The 20,182-nt window shown below is 58.1% G+C and overlaps 1 protein-coding gene across 5 annotated transcripts; it reads right to left on the bottom strand.

Moving 5' to 3' along the window:
• Positions 1-549: 549 nt before the first annotated feature.
• On the bottom strand, positions 550-20,167 carry KLC4 (kinesin light chain 4). Of its 5 annotated transcripts, none has more exons than XM_056126335.1 (16): positions 20,150-20,167; positions 17,787-18,063; positions 14,682-14,912; positions 11,492-11,573; positions 10,786-10,996; positions 10,283-10,370; positions 7,833-7,934; positions 7,483-7,656; positions 6,495-6,594; positions 6,223-6,275; positions 5,946-6,016; positions 5,371-5,479; positions 2,859-2,999; positions 2,521-2,636; positions 1,749-1,812; positions 550-1,106 (listed from the first exon to the last, which is right to left on the bottom strand). In XM_056126335.1, the coding sequence occupies exons 2-16, from the start codon at positions 18,042-18,044 to the stop codon at positions 1,059-1,061; spliced, it is 1,848 nt and encodes a 615-aa protein (XP_055982310.1). In that variant the 5' UTR covers positions 18,045-18,063; positions 20,150-20,167; the 3' UTR covers positions 550-1,058. The 5 variants fall into 5 exon arrangements, with proteins under 5 accessions (XP_055982310.1, XP_055982311.1, XP_055982314.1 ...); XM_056126336.1 differs by lacking the exon at positions 20,150-20,167 and adding an exon at positions 19,434-19,519 and having other exon boundaries at positions 1,749-1,809; XM_056126339.1 differs by lacking the exon at positions 20,150-20,167 and adding an exon at positions 19,434-19,517.
• Between the last annotated feature and the right edge of the window lie 15 nt (positions 20,168-20,182).

Here is a 20,182-nt window from a genome sequence, read left to right on the forward strand (position 1 = left end):
GGGGCGGCCCGGCACGGCCTGGGTTCCAGGGGCCCGCCCCCGCCCCCACATTCTTTCTTTGTTGTGGAAGCAGCAAGGGGTGTCGGAGGCGGGCCCGGGGGAGTCCGGCTGGAGGAGATGGGCCCCAGCTGCCGAAGGAGCAGCGGGCCTCCAGGATATGCCCGAGGGGACCAGAGGGGCCTCCTCCACCCCCCCTCTGTTGACAGGGCCCCCCCAGGCCCGGACCCGCAAGGACTCCCTGCCCCCAAGCAGCTGGGCGGAGGAGGGGCGGCCACCGAGGGCCTCCCAGGCCAGGAGCGCTGGCGCCAGGACGCCAGGGTCCTGCCACATGGCCACCACATGTCCCTGACAACCAGTCCCCAGCACCTTCTCCCAGGCTTGCGGGCCTCCTCCCCCACCCCGGCTGCCTCCTCTCCCCTCTGCTGGAGAGGATGCGAACCAGCCCAGGAAGAGAGGAGGAACCCAGGAATCAACACTCCCTCCAGGGCCCCATCCATCACGCCCGACGACGCCCCCTCCTCTGGCCTCCAAAGCGAGAACTCCACGGCAGACTGGTTACCTGATTCTTTTATTTAAGAAAAGTGAAATATGCGGACCTGAGGTGAGGCTGCGGGAGAGCGGCCCGGGGAGGCCCCTGCCCTCTGCCTCCAAGGCGCAGACCCCGCTGCTTCTCGCTGCTTCTCGGGGTGTGCAAAGCTGCTTCTTGCCCGCCCTGGGCCTCACAGCTGCTCTCCAGCAGTGTTTCTCCACCCGGGTCCCACCTCAGGCCTGTCCCCTGCCCCCCCCCCACCCTGCTGGGGGTGCCCCCCAGTCTCACTTCATCATAGCCTCCCCACTTGACACAGTTTCCACCTGCGATTCCCAGGGGGCTGCTCTCGAGGACCACAGGGTGGGGAGAATACCCTGAAGGTCCTTTCTAGGGGAAATTCCTGAAGAGAGCCCCCCCTCCTCCGGGGGCAGCAGTGGTCAGGGCTCAATCATGGCTGTCTCGGGGCTGGAGGCGCAGAGCAGGGGTGCTGTGAGGGCTGTGGGGGGCCCCCACCCATCAGAGTTCAGTGTCAGCTGCTCGAGAGGTCCATGGTGCTGGCACTGAGGCCTCGGGAGACCTGGAACAGACAACACCACCCCATCAACCCGGGGCCTCAGCCCCCCGAACCCGCCCTGCAGCCGTTCACCTCACTGTGCCAGTAGGTCTCTGGGCCTGGGGTCAGGGCTGTAAACTCAAGCCCACACCGGGGCTCGTCTTAGCCTCCACTGGGATTTTCCAGAAGGCTAACTGGGTGGACAGGGCACCTGGAAGAGACCCGTCGCACTGGCACGGACTTGGCCAGCGTGCACTACCAGTGGCCTCTCCCCGGTCTCAATGAGGCTGGCTTGAATACTGGCCCCTGGCTTCTCCTCCATCTACTCCCCCGGGGTGGGAGGAAGAGCAGTCGGCCCGGATCAGACTTGACTGTTCAGAGCTCCCAGAGCTCCGGAAGCACCCATTCCTTATTTGGGGTCTCCTTGGGGCTGCAGCTCGGGCGCCAGAGCCGCCGAACATGTGCTCCCCGGGGCCACATCACTTCCTGCTCCTCTCCTCATCTTCCCTTGCTGACCCCGGCCCTCCTAAGTGCCCTCCGCGCGGACTCCTGCTGCGTGTCTGAGGCCAGTTCCCCTGCCAGGCTCTTCCCCAGAGGCCCCTTCCGAGCCCGCTGCCTCTCCCAGGCTGCTCCTTGCTCCCGGGCTCCATGAAGCGCTGCGCTCACCTGCAGGGGTGCTGCGTTGGGCTGGTTCAGATAGTTCAGGGAGGCTGCCCGCTTCATGTTGCTGCTGTGTCGGAAAAACAAAGAGCTGAAGCGTCTTTCTTCCCCTCGAGTGGCCCCAAAGCTGCAGGCTGCACCCCACCACTCACAGCCCAACTACACCCTCCCCACCATGCAGATGCCCTCCACAGGCATGTACAGCCCACCCCACCCGCTGCCAATAACCACACACAGACACACCAATAACCCCCCACACACACACCAGTATCCACACACATCAATACCAATCACCGCACACACACACCAATGATCACACGCACATCAATAATCACACACACGCCAATAACTAGACAAACACCTCCCCAATAACTATACACACGAGCTCAATAACCACACCCCCAAGACACAGACACACACACACACAAAACCATACACATCCCACAATACACCTCCAATAACCCCACACACCCCAGTAACCACACACACCCACACCCACACACACACAACCCCACACATATTCAAAATATCCACCCCCCCACCAATAACCACACACACACACACACATACCCCTCCTGACCCCCCCACCACCACCAACAACCAGAATCTCCTCAGGGGCCTCTTCCCCTCCCCGGGTTGTTCCTGGGCTCCCTCACTCTGCCCATCCCGTTGGCCGCCTCCAGCCCTCTTCCAGGACACTGCCCCCTTTCCCTGCCCTCCTGATGGGGACCGGGGCTCATCCGCTCTCCTCCTTGGCCGCGTCCTTGGCACCGTGTACCTGGAGGGCCGCGGCTCGGTTCCCTGGAGCTTCCTGACCAGGAGCTCACTGCTTCTGCGCAGCACGTCCCGGATCCTGCCCAGAGAGCCGCTCCTCTGCAGGGTCCCGCTGCCATCCTGGGGTGGGGACAGGGGCTGAGGGGGCGGCCACATCCTCTCCGCCTCTCCGGCAGGCAGCCCCTCCCACCGGCAAGCCTGGCTCTCGGAGAGACCCTGAGACGGGGACTCTCGGGCGCGATGCGGCCAGCACGGCCCCTGGTGCTACGCGGACGGTCTCAGAGTCTCCCGGCAGCCGCAGGAAGGACGCAGGAGAGATCCGGGGGCGAGGACCCGACTTACCCCTGACCACTCCACAGCCACAGAGGCGTCCTCCCCTCTCTCGAATTTCACGCTGCCCACCGGGCCCTCCTGGGAAGCCCGTGCACCGTCCCCCTCCCCGAGCAGCTCGGCCACCTTGGTCTGGCTGATAGGGTCAGTGCCCTGGAAGGGAAACGGAGATGCTGGCCCCCACTCCCTAACCCGGGCCGCAGGGCTCCACCAGACACAGCCAGAGAAACTCTCCCGGGAATGTCCCAGGACTCACATTAGAACGATACTCACCACCTCCACACGCAGTGCCTTCTGGACTACATACCTGGATGGGACTGTCACAGGGGCCACAGCCAGCAACGCTCGGGGGGGTCAGGCAGTTTGGGGGAGTGGTCTCAGGGCCTCCCACATGCCACATGCCCGGCCTTGATGCATTCTTTGTCATTTTAGGCACCGTGACTTACGCTACTGTTACCGGTACATACAAGGTCGCGACGCCACTCACTCCACTGCTGACACCAGGGGAACGCCCTCCCCACGCCAACCCCACCCTGGGGCGCTCGGTTCTGCAGACCGATTCTCGTCACTGCATATTTTTCTCTAAGTCACAGTCCACAGTGAATTGGTTTCGTGAATCACTAGGGGGTCAAAACTGGCGATCTAAGACCCTAGCACTCATCACTCCTACTTCTCCCCAGGAGAGTCATCAAAGGCAGTCTGGAAAGGGGTAACACGTGGGGGCCAGAGCGATGGTACAATGGGGAAGCATTTGCTTTGCACACCTGGCTGGCCCAGATTCCATTCCCAGCAGCCCCTACGGTCCCTCACGCACCGCCAGGGGTAATACCTGAGTGCAGAGGCAGGAGCAACCCCTGAGCATCACCGAGTGATGCCCCCCCAACACACCAAAAAAAAAAGACAACACTTTCCTTCCTAGGATGTGGGGATTAAACTGGGTTGGCCGCAGGCCAGGCAAACCTCTTATCCACTATCCTATCACTCTGGCCCCAACACTTCCCTTTTAAGAGTCCCATTTAGGGGCCAGAGAGATAGTACAGGAATCACAGTGCTGCTCTGCACCCCGCCAATCCAAGTTTTGAATTCCTAGCACTGCCAGGGGTCACTCCTGAGCAGAGTCAGGAAGTAGCTTGAGTACTACTGGCCCCAAAACAAACAACCAAAGAATCTCATTTAGTGGGGCTGCAGTGACAGGACAGCAGGAAGGGCATTTGCAGGGCATGTAGCTGACCCGGGTGGAATATTCAGCATCCCAGAGGGTCCCCTGAGCCCCAACAGACGTGAATCCTCAGTGCAGAGCCAGGAATAACCCCTGAGCATCACTGGCTGTGGCCCCCAAACAGAGTCCCATTAAGTGAACTTAAACTTGAACTTGAGATCCTGTTCCAAATACAAGCATTCCCATAAATCCCCACAAAAGGAGGGTAGGGGTAAAATGTGATTTAAAACTACAAGGCAGGTGGGGAGAGGGGGGCTGGGTCAGAGTGATAATATGGAGGATAGAGCATTTGCCTTGCACTAAGCCATCCTGGGTTCGATCCCCAGCATCCCATATGGTCCCCCAAGCACCGCCAGGAATAATTCCTGAGTACAGAGCCAGGAGTGACCCCTGTGCACCTCTGGGTGTGACCCAAAAAGCAAAAACAAAACAAAAGACTACAGGGGGGCTGGAGTGATAGTACAGCCAGTGCTACACTTACCTTGCAAGCAGCCAACCTAAGTTTGATCCCCAGCGCCCCACATGGTCCCGAACCTACCAGGAGTGATCCCTGAGCACAGAGCCAGGAGTAAGCCCTGAGCACAGCCAGGTGTACCCAGCACAGTAGCATGGTGCTCCCATTGTTCATTGATTTGCTCGAGCAGGCCCAGTAACGTCTCCATCGTGAGACTTGTTGTTACTGTGTTTGGCATATCAAATACATCACGGGGAGCTTGCCAGGCTCTGCCGTGCGGGCGAGATACTCTCGGTAGCTTGCCGGGCTCTCTGAGAGGGGCAGAGGAATCGAACCCAGCTCAGCCGGGCTGGCTGCACGCAAGGCAAACGCGCTACCACTGTGCTATCGCTCCAGCCCACAATAATAAAATAAATAAAAATAAAATAAAACTGCAGGCCAGAGCGATAGAACAGCGAGTAGGGTGCTTGCCTTACAGGAGGCCAACCCAGACTCAATCCCCAGCACCCCATATGGTCCCTCAAGCACCAACAGGTGTGATCTCTGAGCACATCCAAGTATATCTCCCAAACAAAACAAACCACTGCCTGAGGAGGGCCAGAGAGCCAGCTCAAAGGACCGGAGCACAAGCTTTGCATGTGGGATGCCCAGGCCCGATGCCCAGCACCAAGCCTGGAACAGCAATGAACATCTCCGGGTGCGGTCCGGAAGCGGCCAGCACAAGAGGGCCTCCCCTCCACTCCTGTCCCCTCTGCGTCTCTCCGTTTGCTCTCTGGAGACTCAGACATCCCCGTGGTTCCCCTGGCCCAGGGCTACCTGGGGGCCACCACCCCTCCGTCCTGGACGCTGACCTGTTTCCGGGAGCGGAGGGCGCACTCCTCCAGGGTCTCGGCGGCCTCCAGCTTGCCCTGGCGCCGGTACAGAGCGCCCAGGTTCCTCAGCGTGGTGTTCACCGTGGGGCTGTGCAGGGGAAGACCAGGCAACTCAGGCAAGAAACGGGGGTTTGTCCTCCACACAGTGGACCCGTTCCAGCCCTGGCACCCCAGGTGGTCCCCCGAGCACTGCCAGGAGTAACCCCTGGGCACTGCTACCAGGTATGGTCCAGGAAGAAATTAAACAGAAAAGAAACAGGTGAGATGAGACCAGAGCGATAGTAGAGAGGGAAGGGCGTTTGCCTTGCATGCAGCCGACCCGGGTTCGATTCCCAGCATCCCATATGATCCCCCGAGCACTGACAGGAGTAATTCCTGAGTGCATGAGCCAGGAGTAAACCCTGAGCATCCCTGGATGTGACCCAAAAGGCAAAAAAAAAAAAAAAAGAAAAAAAGAAAGAGAAGCAGGCAAGAGAGAAGCCGCAGGGAAGATGGTAAGCACCCGGGGGGCTGGAATCAGAGCGTGCGTGGAGGACATCATGGCGGGCGCTCACCTGCTCACTTTGCAGGCCTTGTACCAGCCTCCGTACTCGGCATAGGGGGTGCCAGCCTCTCGGTGCCGGCCCTGCGGGAGAACAGAGGGAGGGAAGCCGGACGTGAAAGGGCCAGTGATGTCGGGGCACAGGCTGGCAGGGCAGAAGGCGCGGCTGGGCTGGGGAAGCCAACACGCGTGTTGGGGTGGGGAGGTGAGGGGCAGGGCGAGTGCAGGGCGTCGGGTGGAAGCCCTGGGCGTCCCGGCACCCGGCGCCCCAGGCTGGGGCCCCCACTCACTTTGCTCATTTCCTCCCGCTCCTCCGCATGCATCCAGATGGGCTTGTGGTCATCTGGGGACGACACGGGGACACAGGGGGGTGGGCAGTCAGGTCTGAGAACGAAGGATCTGGACACAGCGTGGGGGCAGGACCCAGCGGTACGGGACTGGGCTGAGGGGCTCGAGGGGCTCAGCCACCGCCCCGCCGGGAACCCGAGTGCCCTCCCCCCACTCCTTGGGTCTGCGCTTCTCTCTTTCCCTCCTGTTGCCCGCCCGGCTCCGGGCCCCTCACCATCCACAGATCCGAACTCCTGCACGTGGGCTCGGGTCAGGATCTCTTTGTAGAGCATCTCGGCCTCAGCGTACTTGCCCTGTTTCAGGTAACAGGAAGCCTGGGGCAGAAGGAGGCGGCAAGAACAGGGAGCAGGTCAGAAGACAAGGTCTTGGCCAGCCTCGGGGGGTCCCTAACTTTTTTAGTATCTTTTTTATTTGGTCGCCCTGGCAGCGATCAAGGGCTACAGCTCTATGCTCAGGGGTCAGAGGATCTCATCATGCTGAGGACAGAATTGGGGCTGGCCACCCGCCAGGGTTTACCAACTGCACCCTGGCCCCCCGCCCCGGCCCCGGGCTGGAGCAATAGCACAGCGGTAGGGTATCTGCCTTGAGCGCAGCAGGCCCGGCCGAGCCGGGTTCGATTCCTACACCCCTCTCGGAGAGCCCGGCAAGCTACCGAGAGTATCTCGCCCACACGGCAGAGCCTGGCAAGCTACCCGTGATGTATTTGATATGCCAAACACAGTAACAACAAAGTCTCCAACGGAGACGTTACTGGGCCCGCGCGAGCAAACTGATGAACAACGGGAGGACAGTGCAGTGCAGTGCTGCCCCCTGACCCATGCTATTTCTCTCCTGCCCTTCTTGGTCTACCTCCCTTAAGAGACCCTCCTCTTACTTCCTTTTCTAGTTTTTTTTTGGGGGGGTAGTTTGAGGAGGTGCTCAGGCATCACCACTTGTAGGGCTCGGGGACCGTAGCACGCGGTTATCGGGCATTGAGCCAGGCCTCCCACGTGCAAGACAAGCTCCGGACCCGCTGTCCTATCTCTCCGCATCCCCCCCGCCTTGTAGATTTGGGTCAAGACTCCTCTAGTCCACCCCCCGAGGCTACAGAAGCTCTCCATTTCCGAAAAGGGGGCCCTGGGACGGAGGTGAGGGCCACAGTGGGGGCGGCGCGGCTGGGGTCACTGCTGACCACACCTTCCCTTTTGCCTCCACCTCCTCACCAGGTTGTTCTTCGTGCGGGCTACGTTGGGGTTGTCCAGCCCCAGCTGGCCCTCGTAGATGGCCAGAGCCCTCTGGTAGTAGCGCTCCACGGCCTCGTACTTGCCCTGGTTCTGGCACAGCAGGGCCAGGTTGTTCAGCTGCTTCGCCACGTCGGGGTGGTCGGCGCCCAGCACCTGGAGGGGAGCGGACGTGTGACAGGGGCCTGCGCTCACGCGGGCCCGCAGCTGGGCTGGCAGGGGCTTGCTCAGCACTTGGGGGGCCTGTGGGGGCGGAAACAAGGCGGGGGGAGGGGGGGCGCGAGGGGAGAGGCTGACCGGAGACACCCGAGGAGGGGGAGCGGGGTGGGCACCTTTTCCCTGATCTCCAGCGCCCGCTGGCACAGCGGCTCGGCCTCCCTGTACTTGCCCCTCTTGCCATAGAGCACGGCGAGATTGTTGAGTGTGGCGGCCACCTGGAAGACAGACCCGCCCCATCAGGCACAGGTGACAGTTGCAAAGGCCCTGGAGAGGCCAACGACGACGGTCCCCGTGGCACCAGCCAAGGCCCAGGGAAATGGGCTCTGTCTGCGGCCCCGGCCAGAGGCGTGAACTGGGGGTACTGGATGGAAGGTGGTGATGGCGCCCTCTAGGGGATGTCGAGCTGTCTCTGGAAGGCTGATGGTTTGGTTTTGGGTGTGTGGCCCTCAAAAGACTGGGGGCACTAATACTTTTAGGAGAGAAGCTGTTCTCTGCATAACGGGACGTTCTCTGCTATTTGGGACGGGGGGGCGGAGATTCGGGGCCACACCCGGCAATGCTTCAGGCTTACTCCTGGCTCAGCTCTCAGGAATCACTCCTGGCGGTGCTCAGGGGACCTTAGGGGATGCCGGAGATCAAACCTGGATTGGTCACGGACAAGGCAAGCACCCAAGCACCCTCCACACTGTACTGTCGCCCCCGCCCCACCTCTGCTAATTTTGATGGTTCTGTCAGACACTCACACACTGAATGTAAGTTGCGGCTTTTGGCAAGACATCACGTCTGGAATTTGAGTTATATATTTTGGTTTGGGGGCCACGCCTAGTACAGTGGGGACTCCTTCTGGCTCTGCGCTTGGGAGAGACTCCTGGTGGGGCTCAGGGGACCATACACGTTGCCAGGGCTCCAACCTGGGCCCCCAGAGGCAAAGCTGTGCTAAGAACCATGTTTTCTAAGAAACATCATCCCTGTGTATCACACATCCAAACACAGGCCACAATTTTTACAATCAGCTTATTTTAAAAAAAAAATCTTCTGTCAGCTTATTAAAAAAAAAAATCTCACTGTCCACTTGAACAGTTCACATTTTTTTTTTTTTTGCCTTTTGGGTCACACCTGGCGATGCACAGGGGTTACTCCTGGCTCTGCACTCAGGAGCCACTCCTGGAGGTGCTCAGGGGACCATATGGAATGCTGGGAACCGAACCTGGGTCGGCTGTGTGCAAGGCAAACACCCTATCTGCTATGCTATTGCTCTAGTCCCCACTTGAACAGTTTATGGTATACTGTCCCTAAAATTATATACCCTGGGGCTGGAGCGGTAGCACAGCGGGTAGGGCATTTGCCTTGCACACGGCCTATCCCGGATGGATTCCCAGCATCCCATATCATCCCCCAAGCACTGCCAGGAGTAATTCCTGAGTGCAGAGCCAGGAGGAACCCCTGAGCATTGCCGGGTGTGACCCAAAAAAGCTAAAAATAATTTTAAAAATAATAAAATATAAAATAAAATAAAATTAGGTACCCCGTTATTGCCCACATTCAAACACAAAGACATGAAGTAAATCTGTCCCTATATACTCTAACACTGGATATAGGTCTTTTTTTTTTTTTTTTTTTGGTTTTTGGGTCTCACCTAGTGATGCTCAGGGGTTACTTCTGGCTCTGCACTCAGGAACTTCTCCAGGTGTTGCTCAGGGAATCACATGTGGGGCTCAAACCAGGGTCTGCCACTTGCAAGGCAGGCGCCTAACCCCTTGTACTATTGCTCCAGCCCCCAGAACTCAGTCTTATATCTGATCTGTCATTTTCTAGTACTATTTTTTCTTGTGGTTGTCCTAGAGATGGAATCCATCTACAGCAAGGCAGCAAGCTCTTCTGTGTCAGCCACATCCTGGCCTCTAGTGCTTCTTTTTCTTCCTGACTTTTGTTTTCTGGGCCACACTTGGTGGTGCTCAGGGTTTACTCCTGGCGCTGCTTAGGGATCACTTCTGGCTGGACTCAGGATCATATGTGGTGTTGTGGATTGAACCCAGGTTGGCCCTATGCAAGGCAAGCGCCCTACCTGCTATACTATCACTCTAACCCTCTGGTTTTATTTTAGTGTAATGTGCATGCTATTTTACTACAAGTGATATCCTTATTTTTTAATTTATACTAATAGGACAGTCAACATTTTTTGGAAATTAGTATGTATAGACTACATCTCCTGGGAACTAAATTTTAGGAAGATATTTACCAAAAAAAAAAAAAGACACTGGATCTCAATTGGCTGAAAACCACTGGACTTAGAACTCCTGGAAGGAGAGATTGGGCCTTCTTCTAGTGCAAAGTGGATGGGCTGAGCCAGTGGAGGGACAAGTTAAGGGAAATTAACTTGTGCACGGAGGCTGGGGAGAGGGCTCGAAGGACTAGAATACCCGCTTTGCATGTGGGAGCCCTGGTTCTATCCCTGCCACTGCATGGACCCCAGCACCAGGCCAGAGAGAGGAGTTCCCGAGCATCACCAGGCATGGCAAGACCAGAAGAAAGCGTCCAGGAGAAACAGGCGAAGGATACTCACAGCAGGGTGGTCCCGGCCCAGGGTGCTCTCCCGGATGCTGAGTGCTTCATTCAGTAGATGGGCAGCTTCCTTATACTTATTCTGATCCCTGGAAGAAGACAGAAACGAGCAGAGGTTACCCGAAACGTGGTCCCCCACGCCAATGCTTGTGGAAGGACGGAGGCACAGTGAGGGCAGGGGAACACTCAAAAGGAGACAAAAGGTTGGGGTGAGCGCTGAGTGGCCACTGCACACACCTCTGGACGCGAAGCACCCCGGCCCCTCGGGGAGCCCCGGTCACGGGGTGAAAGCCACGGAACAGGGGCGAGGGCTGAGTGCGGAAGCACTGTCTGGCAGGTACGGCTTTATCCCTTCCACAGCAGGGAGATATAGGGGAGGGAGAGATGGGCAGAGGAAACACGGCCTGGATCTTCTCCGAGGCTCAGACTCCGGTCAGGCAGAGCCAGAAAGCGCCCTGGCGGGGCCTCCCGAGAGACCCACCGAGAGAGGCGGCAGGCACTCACCGATACACCAGAGCGAGGATGTTGAGCATGGTGGCCACGTCAGGGTGGCCACGGCCCGACGTGCGCTCCAGGTCCTCCAGCGCCTGCTTGCACAGTGGCACGGCCACCTCGTAGCGCCCCTGGGCCGCGTACTGGATCACCAGGTTGTGCAGGGTCCGCAACCTCGCCGGGATCTCGTAGCCGCTGGGCTGGCTGCCCTGGCCTCGGGACACTAGCCCGGCCCAGGAAAAGAACGGGACCTTCCTGACGGCCGCTCCCTGCCGCCCGGCCTCCCCACCCGCCGTGGACCGTGAGTCCTGCCCAGGCCTGCCCTGCGCCTGGCTCCCACTGGAAACCTATCTCAACTGCTATTCTGCTGTCCATTCCCAGGCGCCCAGGCCCACCCTTCATTCAAGAAGTGCATTCACTCACTCAACATGCATTCACTCACCGGGCCAAACCCAGGGGCAGTGCCAAGGGAACAGAGATAAAGATCTGGTTCTTGCCCTCAACTCACTTCCGCCTCTGGGACAGTCTCCCACAGTCACGACCCGAGACCCCCTCCCCTCCCTTACCCTAACCCCCACCCCGCACAGCTCCTGACCCTTGGTAAATGGAGGGGCTGGAGATACCCCGTGCCCCACCTCCTGAGGAGGTAGGAAACCCCTTCCTGAAGAGAGGGGGCCGCCTCCCACCACACCCTCCCACCCCCCTGGGGCAGACATACGGCCATTGCTGGCATCTTCCTCCTCCTCGTTGGGGAACAGGTCATCCAGGGAGTCCTTGGTGGCTTCACCCTCCTTCTCTTCCTGGAAGGGAAGAAACAGTTGTTTGTTCTGAGCTCTCGCCCCCTTACAGTGATCGACAAGTGGCACTTAGAAGGGGGTCCGAGCGACAGTCCAGCAGGGTGGGCATTTGCCTTGCACGCAGCCAGGCATCCTGTATGGTCTCCGAGCACCTCCAGGAGTAATTCCTGAGTGCAGAGCCGGGAGTAACCCCTGAGCATGGCTGGGTGTGATCTCAAAAGTGAAACAAACAAACCAACCCAAAAAGCAGCACTTATAAGACCCTTAAGGTCAGTCTCAAGATCAAGTTCTAGTTTACAAGGACAAGAGACACGCTGGCCAGAGCTCCTGATTTTCTCTTCCTTAGCGGGTGGTGCTTCTGTTCATCCATCTGTCCGCCTGTCTTATCTGTCTGTCCATCAGCCCTAAGCCCCCCGCCCCACTGCCCAGCCTCCACTGCCTTCCTCTCTGCTCTTGTAATGACAGCCTGTGCCAAGAGTCCTGTGTTTATACTGATTACACGTCTGTCCTGTCTCCCGGAGGACAGCGACGATGGTGTCTCATCTGACTGACACAGGCCAGTGTCACCTTGGACTTCGTGTCTAACCGAGTCCCACACTGGGCAGACACGCTTCGCCCATAGGGCACAGCAGCCAACAAACACCTCCAGCCCTCCTGCCCAGCGTGTCCCGAGCCATTCACCCCACTTTCCCGGGCGACACTCCTTCTCTGGCCTTTCTTCGCCCACGACAATCCATCCCAACACCTCACCCGTTCAAATAAGGAAACGCACCTACGTCCCCCCGGCTCTGTACCCGCTGCCTCGCTGACCCTCTCGAAGGCCGCGCACAACCCCCGCCCCCCATCTTCCTGGAATTCCTCCCACACTGAGAGCCACTCGGCTGGCACCAAGCACTGGCTGTTCCTGCTGTCACAGGGTGTTCCCATGTGTCAGCCTTGTCCCCACAGCGCCACTGTAAGCTGAGAAGGCAGGAACACTCTCAGGGACCCGGTCACTGAGTGCAAGGCCAGTGCCCAGTCACTGTACTGTACCATCACGCTGGCCCTTGGCTCAGCTTCGCTTTTTGGGCCACACGTGGCGGTGCTCAGAGGTCACTCCCAGTAGTGCTCTCTGTATGTGGTCCCCAGAACCCGGGTTGTACGCAAGGCAAGTGCCTGGCCGCCTGCACTGGCCTCTCCAGGCCCGTCTTTCACTGAATCTTGACATTTCTCCCCATCTTCTAAGCTTTGCCTAAGGCACCAGACAGATAAGTGTCTGTTCAGTTAAATTTCACACTTTGTGAGAGCAAATCTTAGGAGGGTCTTGCTCAACTGGGGTATGTTCCCCTAATTATGGAATTTAGGGCAGGGGGTTCAAATCGTCCAGGTGCTTATCTGTCTAGCCCCCTCCCAGACTTGTAACTGGGAGAGCAGGAACTCTGCCTTCTCCCTAGTGGAGGGCCGGTACCTGGCATACAGGCTTGTGGTTTTTCTGTTTGTGTTGTGCCTTGTTTTCTTTGGGGGACTGGAGGTGACCACACCCAGCCACACTTCAGAGCTAGAAGTGACTGCTGGTGGTGCTCAGGGGACCATTTGTGGTGCTGGGGATCAAACCCGGGTTGGCAGGACAGGAGCCAAAGTGCCCTGTGCCCTCTCTGGTCCTATCTTCATGGTCCTGTTTGTTTGTATTTTGTTGTCTGGGGAAGGGACCTCCCAAGCGATGTCCAGAGAGGTGAGTGGAGCCATTTCTGGCGACACTCAGCCCAGCTGTGTGGCCCCAACGGTTCAGTACTTGGCCCCAGCGGTGCTGCTCAAGTCCAGTGGTGTAGAAAGCCACCCACCAGGGCCGCACCTCGCGGGTGCTGGGGGGCCGTGCAGGGCTGAGAACTGAACCTGGGGCCTCTGCATGCAACGAACATTCTGTAAGCATCTGAGCTGTTTCCTGGATCCCTAGAGTCATATAATTAAATGTTGACTGAGGCCAGCAAAGTGGCACAAAGAGAGTGCATGGATTTTTGTTTGTTTTTATTTGTGTTTTGTTTGTTTAGGGGTCACATGTAGAAGTGCTCAAGGATTACTCCTGGCTGTATGCTCAGGAGTCACACCTGGCAGATTCGGGGGAGGGGGGGGACACAACCATCCATGGTGACAGGGATCAATCCTGGGTCAGCTTCCTGTAAGGCAAGCAGCTTACCTGCAGTACTATCTCTTTGACTCTGGAACAGAAGCTAGGCATGCAGAAGCCCTGGGATTCTTTTTTCGTTTGTTTGTTTACAAGGCCTTGATTTTAAACTTTATTTTTTTAAAGCTTTTTAGGTCACACTGGCGATGCTCAGGGGTTACTCATGGTCGTGTGGCTCTGCGCTCAGAAATCATTCCTGGCGGTGCTCAGGGGGGCCAAATGGGGTGTCGGTGATCGAATCTAGGTTGGCAGTGTACAAGGCAAACACCCTACCTTCCTTATAATCGCTCCGGCCTTGTTTTAAACTTTTATTCAAGTCGAATAAATGAAAATTTGAGTCTACACGATAGGCAGGGTTCCATGTAAGGTTTCTAATCTCCTGAGTATTAAAGAGCTTTAGACACTTAATGATTATTTCTTGGCTAGAAGACGTTTTTGTTTAACTTTGTACAAGAAAACATCCAAAATGACTAATGGATTTATGAAGTAATGGCCCTAAGTGGGAGCTCATACTATTTATGGGAAAATGATATTTGGAGAATCACACAGAAGTTAGATCAAGGCAGAGATTCACCTGGTCCAAATGAGTACTTTGATTTTATAAGCTATGGGTAATGCATACTTGCTTTTGAAGTCATGTCAGATGAGGTTTACGTAGTTACTGAGAGTCTACTGTAAAAATGGAATTTGGCATTCCTATCGGGTGAAGTCCTTCTAATTTAACTAATTTGGGGGTTCAATAGTTCCCCCAGCAGCATGCCGGCTGAAAGCCCCCTGAGCACCCCTGGGGGCAGCCCACTATGTGGACGGGATGAGGGTCTACCACTTGCCCCTTGCAGTCACCTGGAGCTGGGGTCGGGGCCTGGCGCCTGGTGTCCAAACATCCGCAGGGCCGCCCAGCGGCTGCGCCCCCAGCCCCACTGGCCCTCCCGGCGCCGCCCCGCGCTCACCGCCGAGTGCCCGTCCTCGTCATACTGTCGCAGCTGCCCCAGGAACTGCAGGTGCTTCTTCTCCTCCTCCAGCTGGGCCACGGCCTGCTCACTGTGCTGGAGTCTCTGCTGGGTGCCCGCCAGCTCGTCCCGCAGCCACTGGTTCTCCTGGCACAGCCGCCGCACCTGAGCCCGGAGCTTCTGCTTCTCCGACTCCACCGTGCTCAGGTGGTTGGCTAAGGCCAGCATCACCTGGGGGAAGGCAGGCACAGCCGGTGAGCACCAGACTGGATGGGAAGCGTCAGGGAGGCACGGGGTGGGGCAGAGAGCCGGAGGGAGGCAGCAGACTGGGGGATGGAGGGGTGGCGGGAGACGGGGCTGGGCAGGAGGGCTCCCCCAGAGAGCATGAGGACCAGAGAGAGCACTCAAGTGCTGAGCACAGACTTCGCATGCCGGAGCCCTGGGTTCAATCCCCAGCATGGCATGGTGGGTGTCCTTCCTAGGAACGACTAGGAGTGACCCTGGAACACAGAGCCAGGTGTAGCCTCAGACTAAATGAATCCTAACGTGCCCTGCAATTTAATTTTTCCTCCTTCTTCTCTGCCACTCCCTTGGCCGGCCAGGGCACTGTCAGTTTCCATCTGGGAACACAAAAATCTTCCTGACTCTCTGGGTTTCTTATTGCTGCTGTTTACTTCTGGTTGTTTGTGGAACTTTGCTTGTTTTGATTTTTGGTTTGGGGGCCACACCCAGCAGCGCCCAGGGTTTACTCCTGGCTCTGATCAGGGATTGCTACTGCCGGGCTCAGGGGACCACATGGGGTACCAGGGATTGAATCCAGACTGGCTGCAAGTAAGACAAACGTCCTACCTGCTGTACTATCACTCTGGGCCCTGTATGTTATATTTTGTAATATTTTTTTTTCAAGAGGTGGAAGCCAGGGCCTCACGCAGGCCAGCCAAGTGTGCACGCCACCCTGAGCTTCCCCCTGGCCTGGCCGCCTGCGTCTACCCATGTTCCTTTAGATTCTAAAGCTCTGACCGGTGTTTCTCAACTTTTTCTCAATTGTGGTCCCCTCCCAACTTGTCTTCTTCCATTTCTATGGTGCCTCCCCCATAATAGTCTCATGCCGCTCCCCCCCCCCCGAAAAAATGTTCACCTTTGGTCTCCGATGAATATCGTGGATAGACCCGCCAGTGGAGGAACACTGGTTTAGAGTCTCTTCTCAAAACATCAGCCTTGGGGCTGGAGCAATAGCACAACGGGTAGGGCATTTGCCTTGCATGCGGCTGACCCGGGTTTGATTCCCAGCATCCCATATGGTCCCCCGAGCACCACCAGGAGTAATTCCTGAGTGCAGAGCCGGGAGTAATCCCTGTGCATCGCCAGATATGACCCAAAAAGCAAAAAAAGAAAAAGTACATCAGCCTTGGCTTGGAACTTCAACTAGCAGTGCTCAGGATTATTCCTGCCTCTGCGCTCAGGAGTGACTCTGGTGAGTCTGGGGGAGCATATATAGAGCCAGGAACTGATGCTGTTTTTATTGTTTTTTTGTTTTCGGACCATAGCCGGCAGTGCTCAGAGCTGACTCCCAGCTCTGCTCTCAGGGACCACTCCTGGGGGCATTCGGGGGACCATATAGGGCGCTGGGGATTGAACATGGATCAGCCATGTGCAAGGCAAGTGCCTTATCTCTGTATTATCTCTCCAGCCCCCAGATGATGCTTTTATCTTTTTTTTTTCTTTTTGGGTCACACCCGACCATGCACAGGGGTTACTCCTGGCTCATGCACTCAGGAATCACTCCTGGCGGTGCCCGGGGGACCATATGGGATGCTGGGAATCGAACCCGGGTCGGCCGCGTGCAAGGCAAACGTCCTACCCGCTGTCCTATCACTCCAGCCCCGCCAGAGGATGCTTTTAAAGGGACGTTTAATCATATCACTTCTCAGGCTTGACACAATCCAACAGTTTCCATCTCACTCAAAATAAAAGCAATTGCTTATGAGTTCTGCACGATGCCATCCCACCCCATAATTCCTTCAGTGGAATTTTCCATTTTACTCCCCTTTCCTTTTTCTTCTCTCTAACTATCCTGACCCCTCTGGGGCTCCAGATCAAGGACTTCAAACCTGCTCCGTGCTTAGCTTAAGATGTTCTCCCATCTGATTCAACTTACGCCTTTGTCTTTGAATCTTCGCTCACAAGCCATCTTTCCTCTGAGGCCTTAACAAAAACTAAATCCTCTCGTGGCTGGAGTGATAGTACAGCGAGTACAGTGCTTGCCTTGCACACGGCTGACCTGGGCTAGATCTCTGGCACCCTATAGGGTTCCTTCAGGCCCGCCAGGAATGATCCCAGAGTGCAGAGTCAGGAGTAAGCTCCAAGCACTGCTGGGAGTGGCCCAAAACCCAAAAATAAAAACTAAAAAAAAAACCTTCATCCTCTCCCCGTACTCTCTTACCCCCACTTCCCTTTTCTTCTTTTCTCCTTTCTTTTTTGGGGGGCGTGGAGGGGGACATATTGGGGCAGTGCTCAGAAGCTATTCCTGGCTCTGTGCTCAGGGATTTGCTCAGATTCAAATCCCTGGCTCAGTGTCAGGGACTTGAACTGGACTGGGCTGCAGATAGGCAAGCACCTTACTTCCAGTTGCATCCTTCTGACCCTTCATTTAAACATTATCGCCTCCCCCCTCTAAAAGTGAGCCCTAGGAGCCAGAACGATGATACAGCAGGGATCACTGTAGGAGGGCGCTTGCTTTGCATGCAGACAACCTGCATTTGATCCCCAGCATCCCATATGGTCTCCTGAGGAGACCAGGAGTAATTCCTGAGTGCAGAGGCAGGAGTGACCCCTGAGCATCGCCAGGTGTGGCCCAAAAAGAAACAAAGAGAAAATTAAAAAAATAAAACAGTGAGCTCCGAGACAGCCTAAGTGCTGGACCTCAGGGCTGGAGTATCTGGAGTGCCCAGAACATGCCTGGCACATGGGGAGGGGGGGGCAGGATTTAACAGCCATCACCAGGTGAAGGACAGCAAGAACCTGGGACAGGGTCCCCCAGGCTTCCAACGAGACTCGGGCCCCTGCACCTCCCGCAGGCTGCTGGGCGCCGTCCCTCCCGCTCACCTGGGCCTCGCTCAGTCCCAGCTCGATGTTCTCCATGGAGCGGCGCAGCTGCCGGGCCTTCTCGTGCACCAGCCCTTCCTCATGGCCGCCTTGCTGCAGGCACTCGATGGTCTGGGACAGGCTCTGAAGCACGGCTTGGTGTTCACTGTGCAGCGCCTCCAGCCCTTGGCTCACCAGCCGAGTGCTCCCCAGGATCTCCTCCTGGCTGAGCCGGTGGCCCCCAGCCTCATCGCGCTGCCCCAGCACCAGGCCCGACATCCTGGCTGGGCGAACTGGACTAGGGAGAAACGACAGAGCTCAGATGGGGCCAAGACGGCAAAGACAGGCTCCTTGGTCGGGGGTCGAGTGGGGGGGACATAAGTGGTAGGAAGGACAGAAACTGGGTGGGCCTGGGGTGTGACTGGTGAGTGACCAGTGGGGGGGGAGGAGCTAATTAAAGAAAAGTGTGTCTGTGTGGGGGTGGGGGCCGAGGGGGTGCCGGTGAGACAGAACAGAGGCTCAGGCATTTGTCTTTGATCCGGGCACCCCAGCTGGTCCCCGGAGCCTGCCAGGAGTGATCCCTGAGTCCAGAGCCAGGAGTAAGCCCGGGGCACAATTGGGTGTGGCCTCCAAAATTATAAATAAATAAATGAAAGCAGGGAGCGGTCAACACAAAGCAAAAGCAAAGGTGATGTGAGGGAGAGGAGGAACGGGCTTGAAGGAAGAGGGATTCAGAACTCAGGAACAAGACCCGGGATGTGGCTGTGACTCAGAGCACACACCTTGTGCCCCTGTGGCCCTGAGTTTGTCCCAGGCACAGAGCAGTCCCCCACGCCACCAGAACATAAGCAGGAGTGATCCTGGGCCCTGAGCACCGCAGCAAGCACAGCCCCCACAACAATAAGAGAGCAACTAGAACGAACACAGAATTTAAGGATGGAACAGAAAAGGAACTGGAGAGAGCACGGGAGTTAGAGAAAGGAACCCAGGGCCAGGGTGATTTAGCACAGCAGGTAGGGCTTTTGCCTTGTGCACGGTCACACTGGGTTCGATCCCTGGCGCCCCATATGGTCGCCGGAGCACCGCCAGGAGTAATTTCTGAGTGCAGAGTCAGGAGTAAGCCCTGAGCATCGCCCGGGGTGGCCCCCAAACAAACAGAAACAAAAAAAAAAAAAAAAGAAAAAGGCAAATGAACCCAGATGTGCACAGTGAGGCACACAAAGACTATTTAAGAGGAGCAACAAAAGGCACAGGACTAGAGCCTTAAGGTGGACAGCTGACCGGCAGGACCTAGTCAGAGGTCTCAAAAATAAAAACAAAACGGATGGAATAGGTTTCAAAGTTAAACCAGGAAAAGGAGCGAAGGCACGAAGGGCTGAAACTAGGAGGGCAGGGCACACGGCTTATCTGGATGAATGCAAACCCCGCATGCATGCCTGCAGGAGACCAGGGTGCGACTTCTACCCCCTCTTGCCCACGCCCCCAACCCCAGCAGAAACCCGTGTGTGTGTGTGGGGGGAAGACACACTTTCGTTGCAAGACCCACAGAAACCCCCACCCCGGCCCCAGCTCACCCCCAAGGCCGAGCTCTTCCAGCCCCGATCGCCCCCGCAGGTGGGTCCCGTCTCCCCAGGGCTGCCCGGCGCAACGTCACCCGTTCGCACCCACCCGCTGCGGCTCCCGGGCGGTCCTCCTCCTCCTCCCGGACCGGGGCCCGCTCCTCCTCGTCCTCCTCCTCCTCCTCCTCCCCGGGCCTCTCCCCAGCGACCAGGCTCGGGCCGGACGGAGCCCGGAAGAATCGCTCCAGGCGGGCCCCGCGCAAAGTCCAGGAGTCCAGCGTCGCCCTCCGCGCCCGCCGCGTCCCCGCCACCCGGCGGCCCTGGCGCGGGGCCCCGCCCTGGGCAAACAGCCTCCCGCCCGCGACGGGTCTCCCGAGGGGCCCCGCGGGGGTGCGACTGGACTGTGCGGGGCGCGGGAGGGGCGTGCCGGGCCGGGCCGGGCCGGGCCGGGCCGGACCGGGCCGGGTCGGGCCGGGCGGCGGGGAGACCCGGTCGCCGCGCGGGCTCGGCTGTCACCGCCGACGGCGCCGGCAGGAGTCACCTGAGGGCGCGCGGCCGCGGGGTCCCGGGTCCCGGGGCGCGGGGTGCGGACGGCACGGCCGGCGCGCGGACGACGACCCGGCCCGCGGACCCGGCGACCCCGAGGTCACGGGCGGGCGGCGCGGGGGGGGCGGGGCGCGCGTCCGTCGGTCCGTCTGCGGGCCGGGGGAGGCGGAGCTTCGCTTTCCGGCCGCCCCGCGGGCCGGGAGCCTCGGAGCGCGGGCACGGAAAGAAGAGGCGGCGGGGCCTCGAGCCGGGGCCGCGGGACGCGCTTCGGAGACTCACCCGCACCGTGTCCGCCCGGCTGCCGCCGCCCAG

The sequence above is a fragment of the Sorex fumeus genome, unplaced genomic scaffold (genome assembly GCF_029834395.1).
Source record: "Sorex fumeus unplaced genomic scaffold, SorFum_2.1 ptg000061l, whole genome shotgun sequence".
In the NCBI taxonomy this organism is placed as follows: Eukaryota; Metazoa; Chordata; class Mammalia; order Eulipotyphla; family Soricidae; genus Sorex; species Sorex fumeus.

Coding starts and splice junctions, on each gene's coding strand:
- KLC4 (XM_056126335.1), bottom strand. CDS start 18,044: ATGTCGGGCCTGGTGCTGGGGCAGCGCGATGAGGCTGGGGGCCACCGG. Junction 10,997..11,491: donor GGAAGATGCCAGCAATGGCC/GTATGTCTGCCC, acceptor GGGCCGGGCTAG/TGTCCCGAGGCCAGGGCAGC. Junction 5,480..5,945: donor AAGGCCTGCAAAGTGAGCAG/GTGAGCGCCCGC, acceptor TCCCCTGCACAG/CCCCACGGTGAACACCACGC.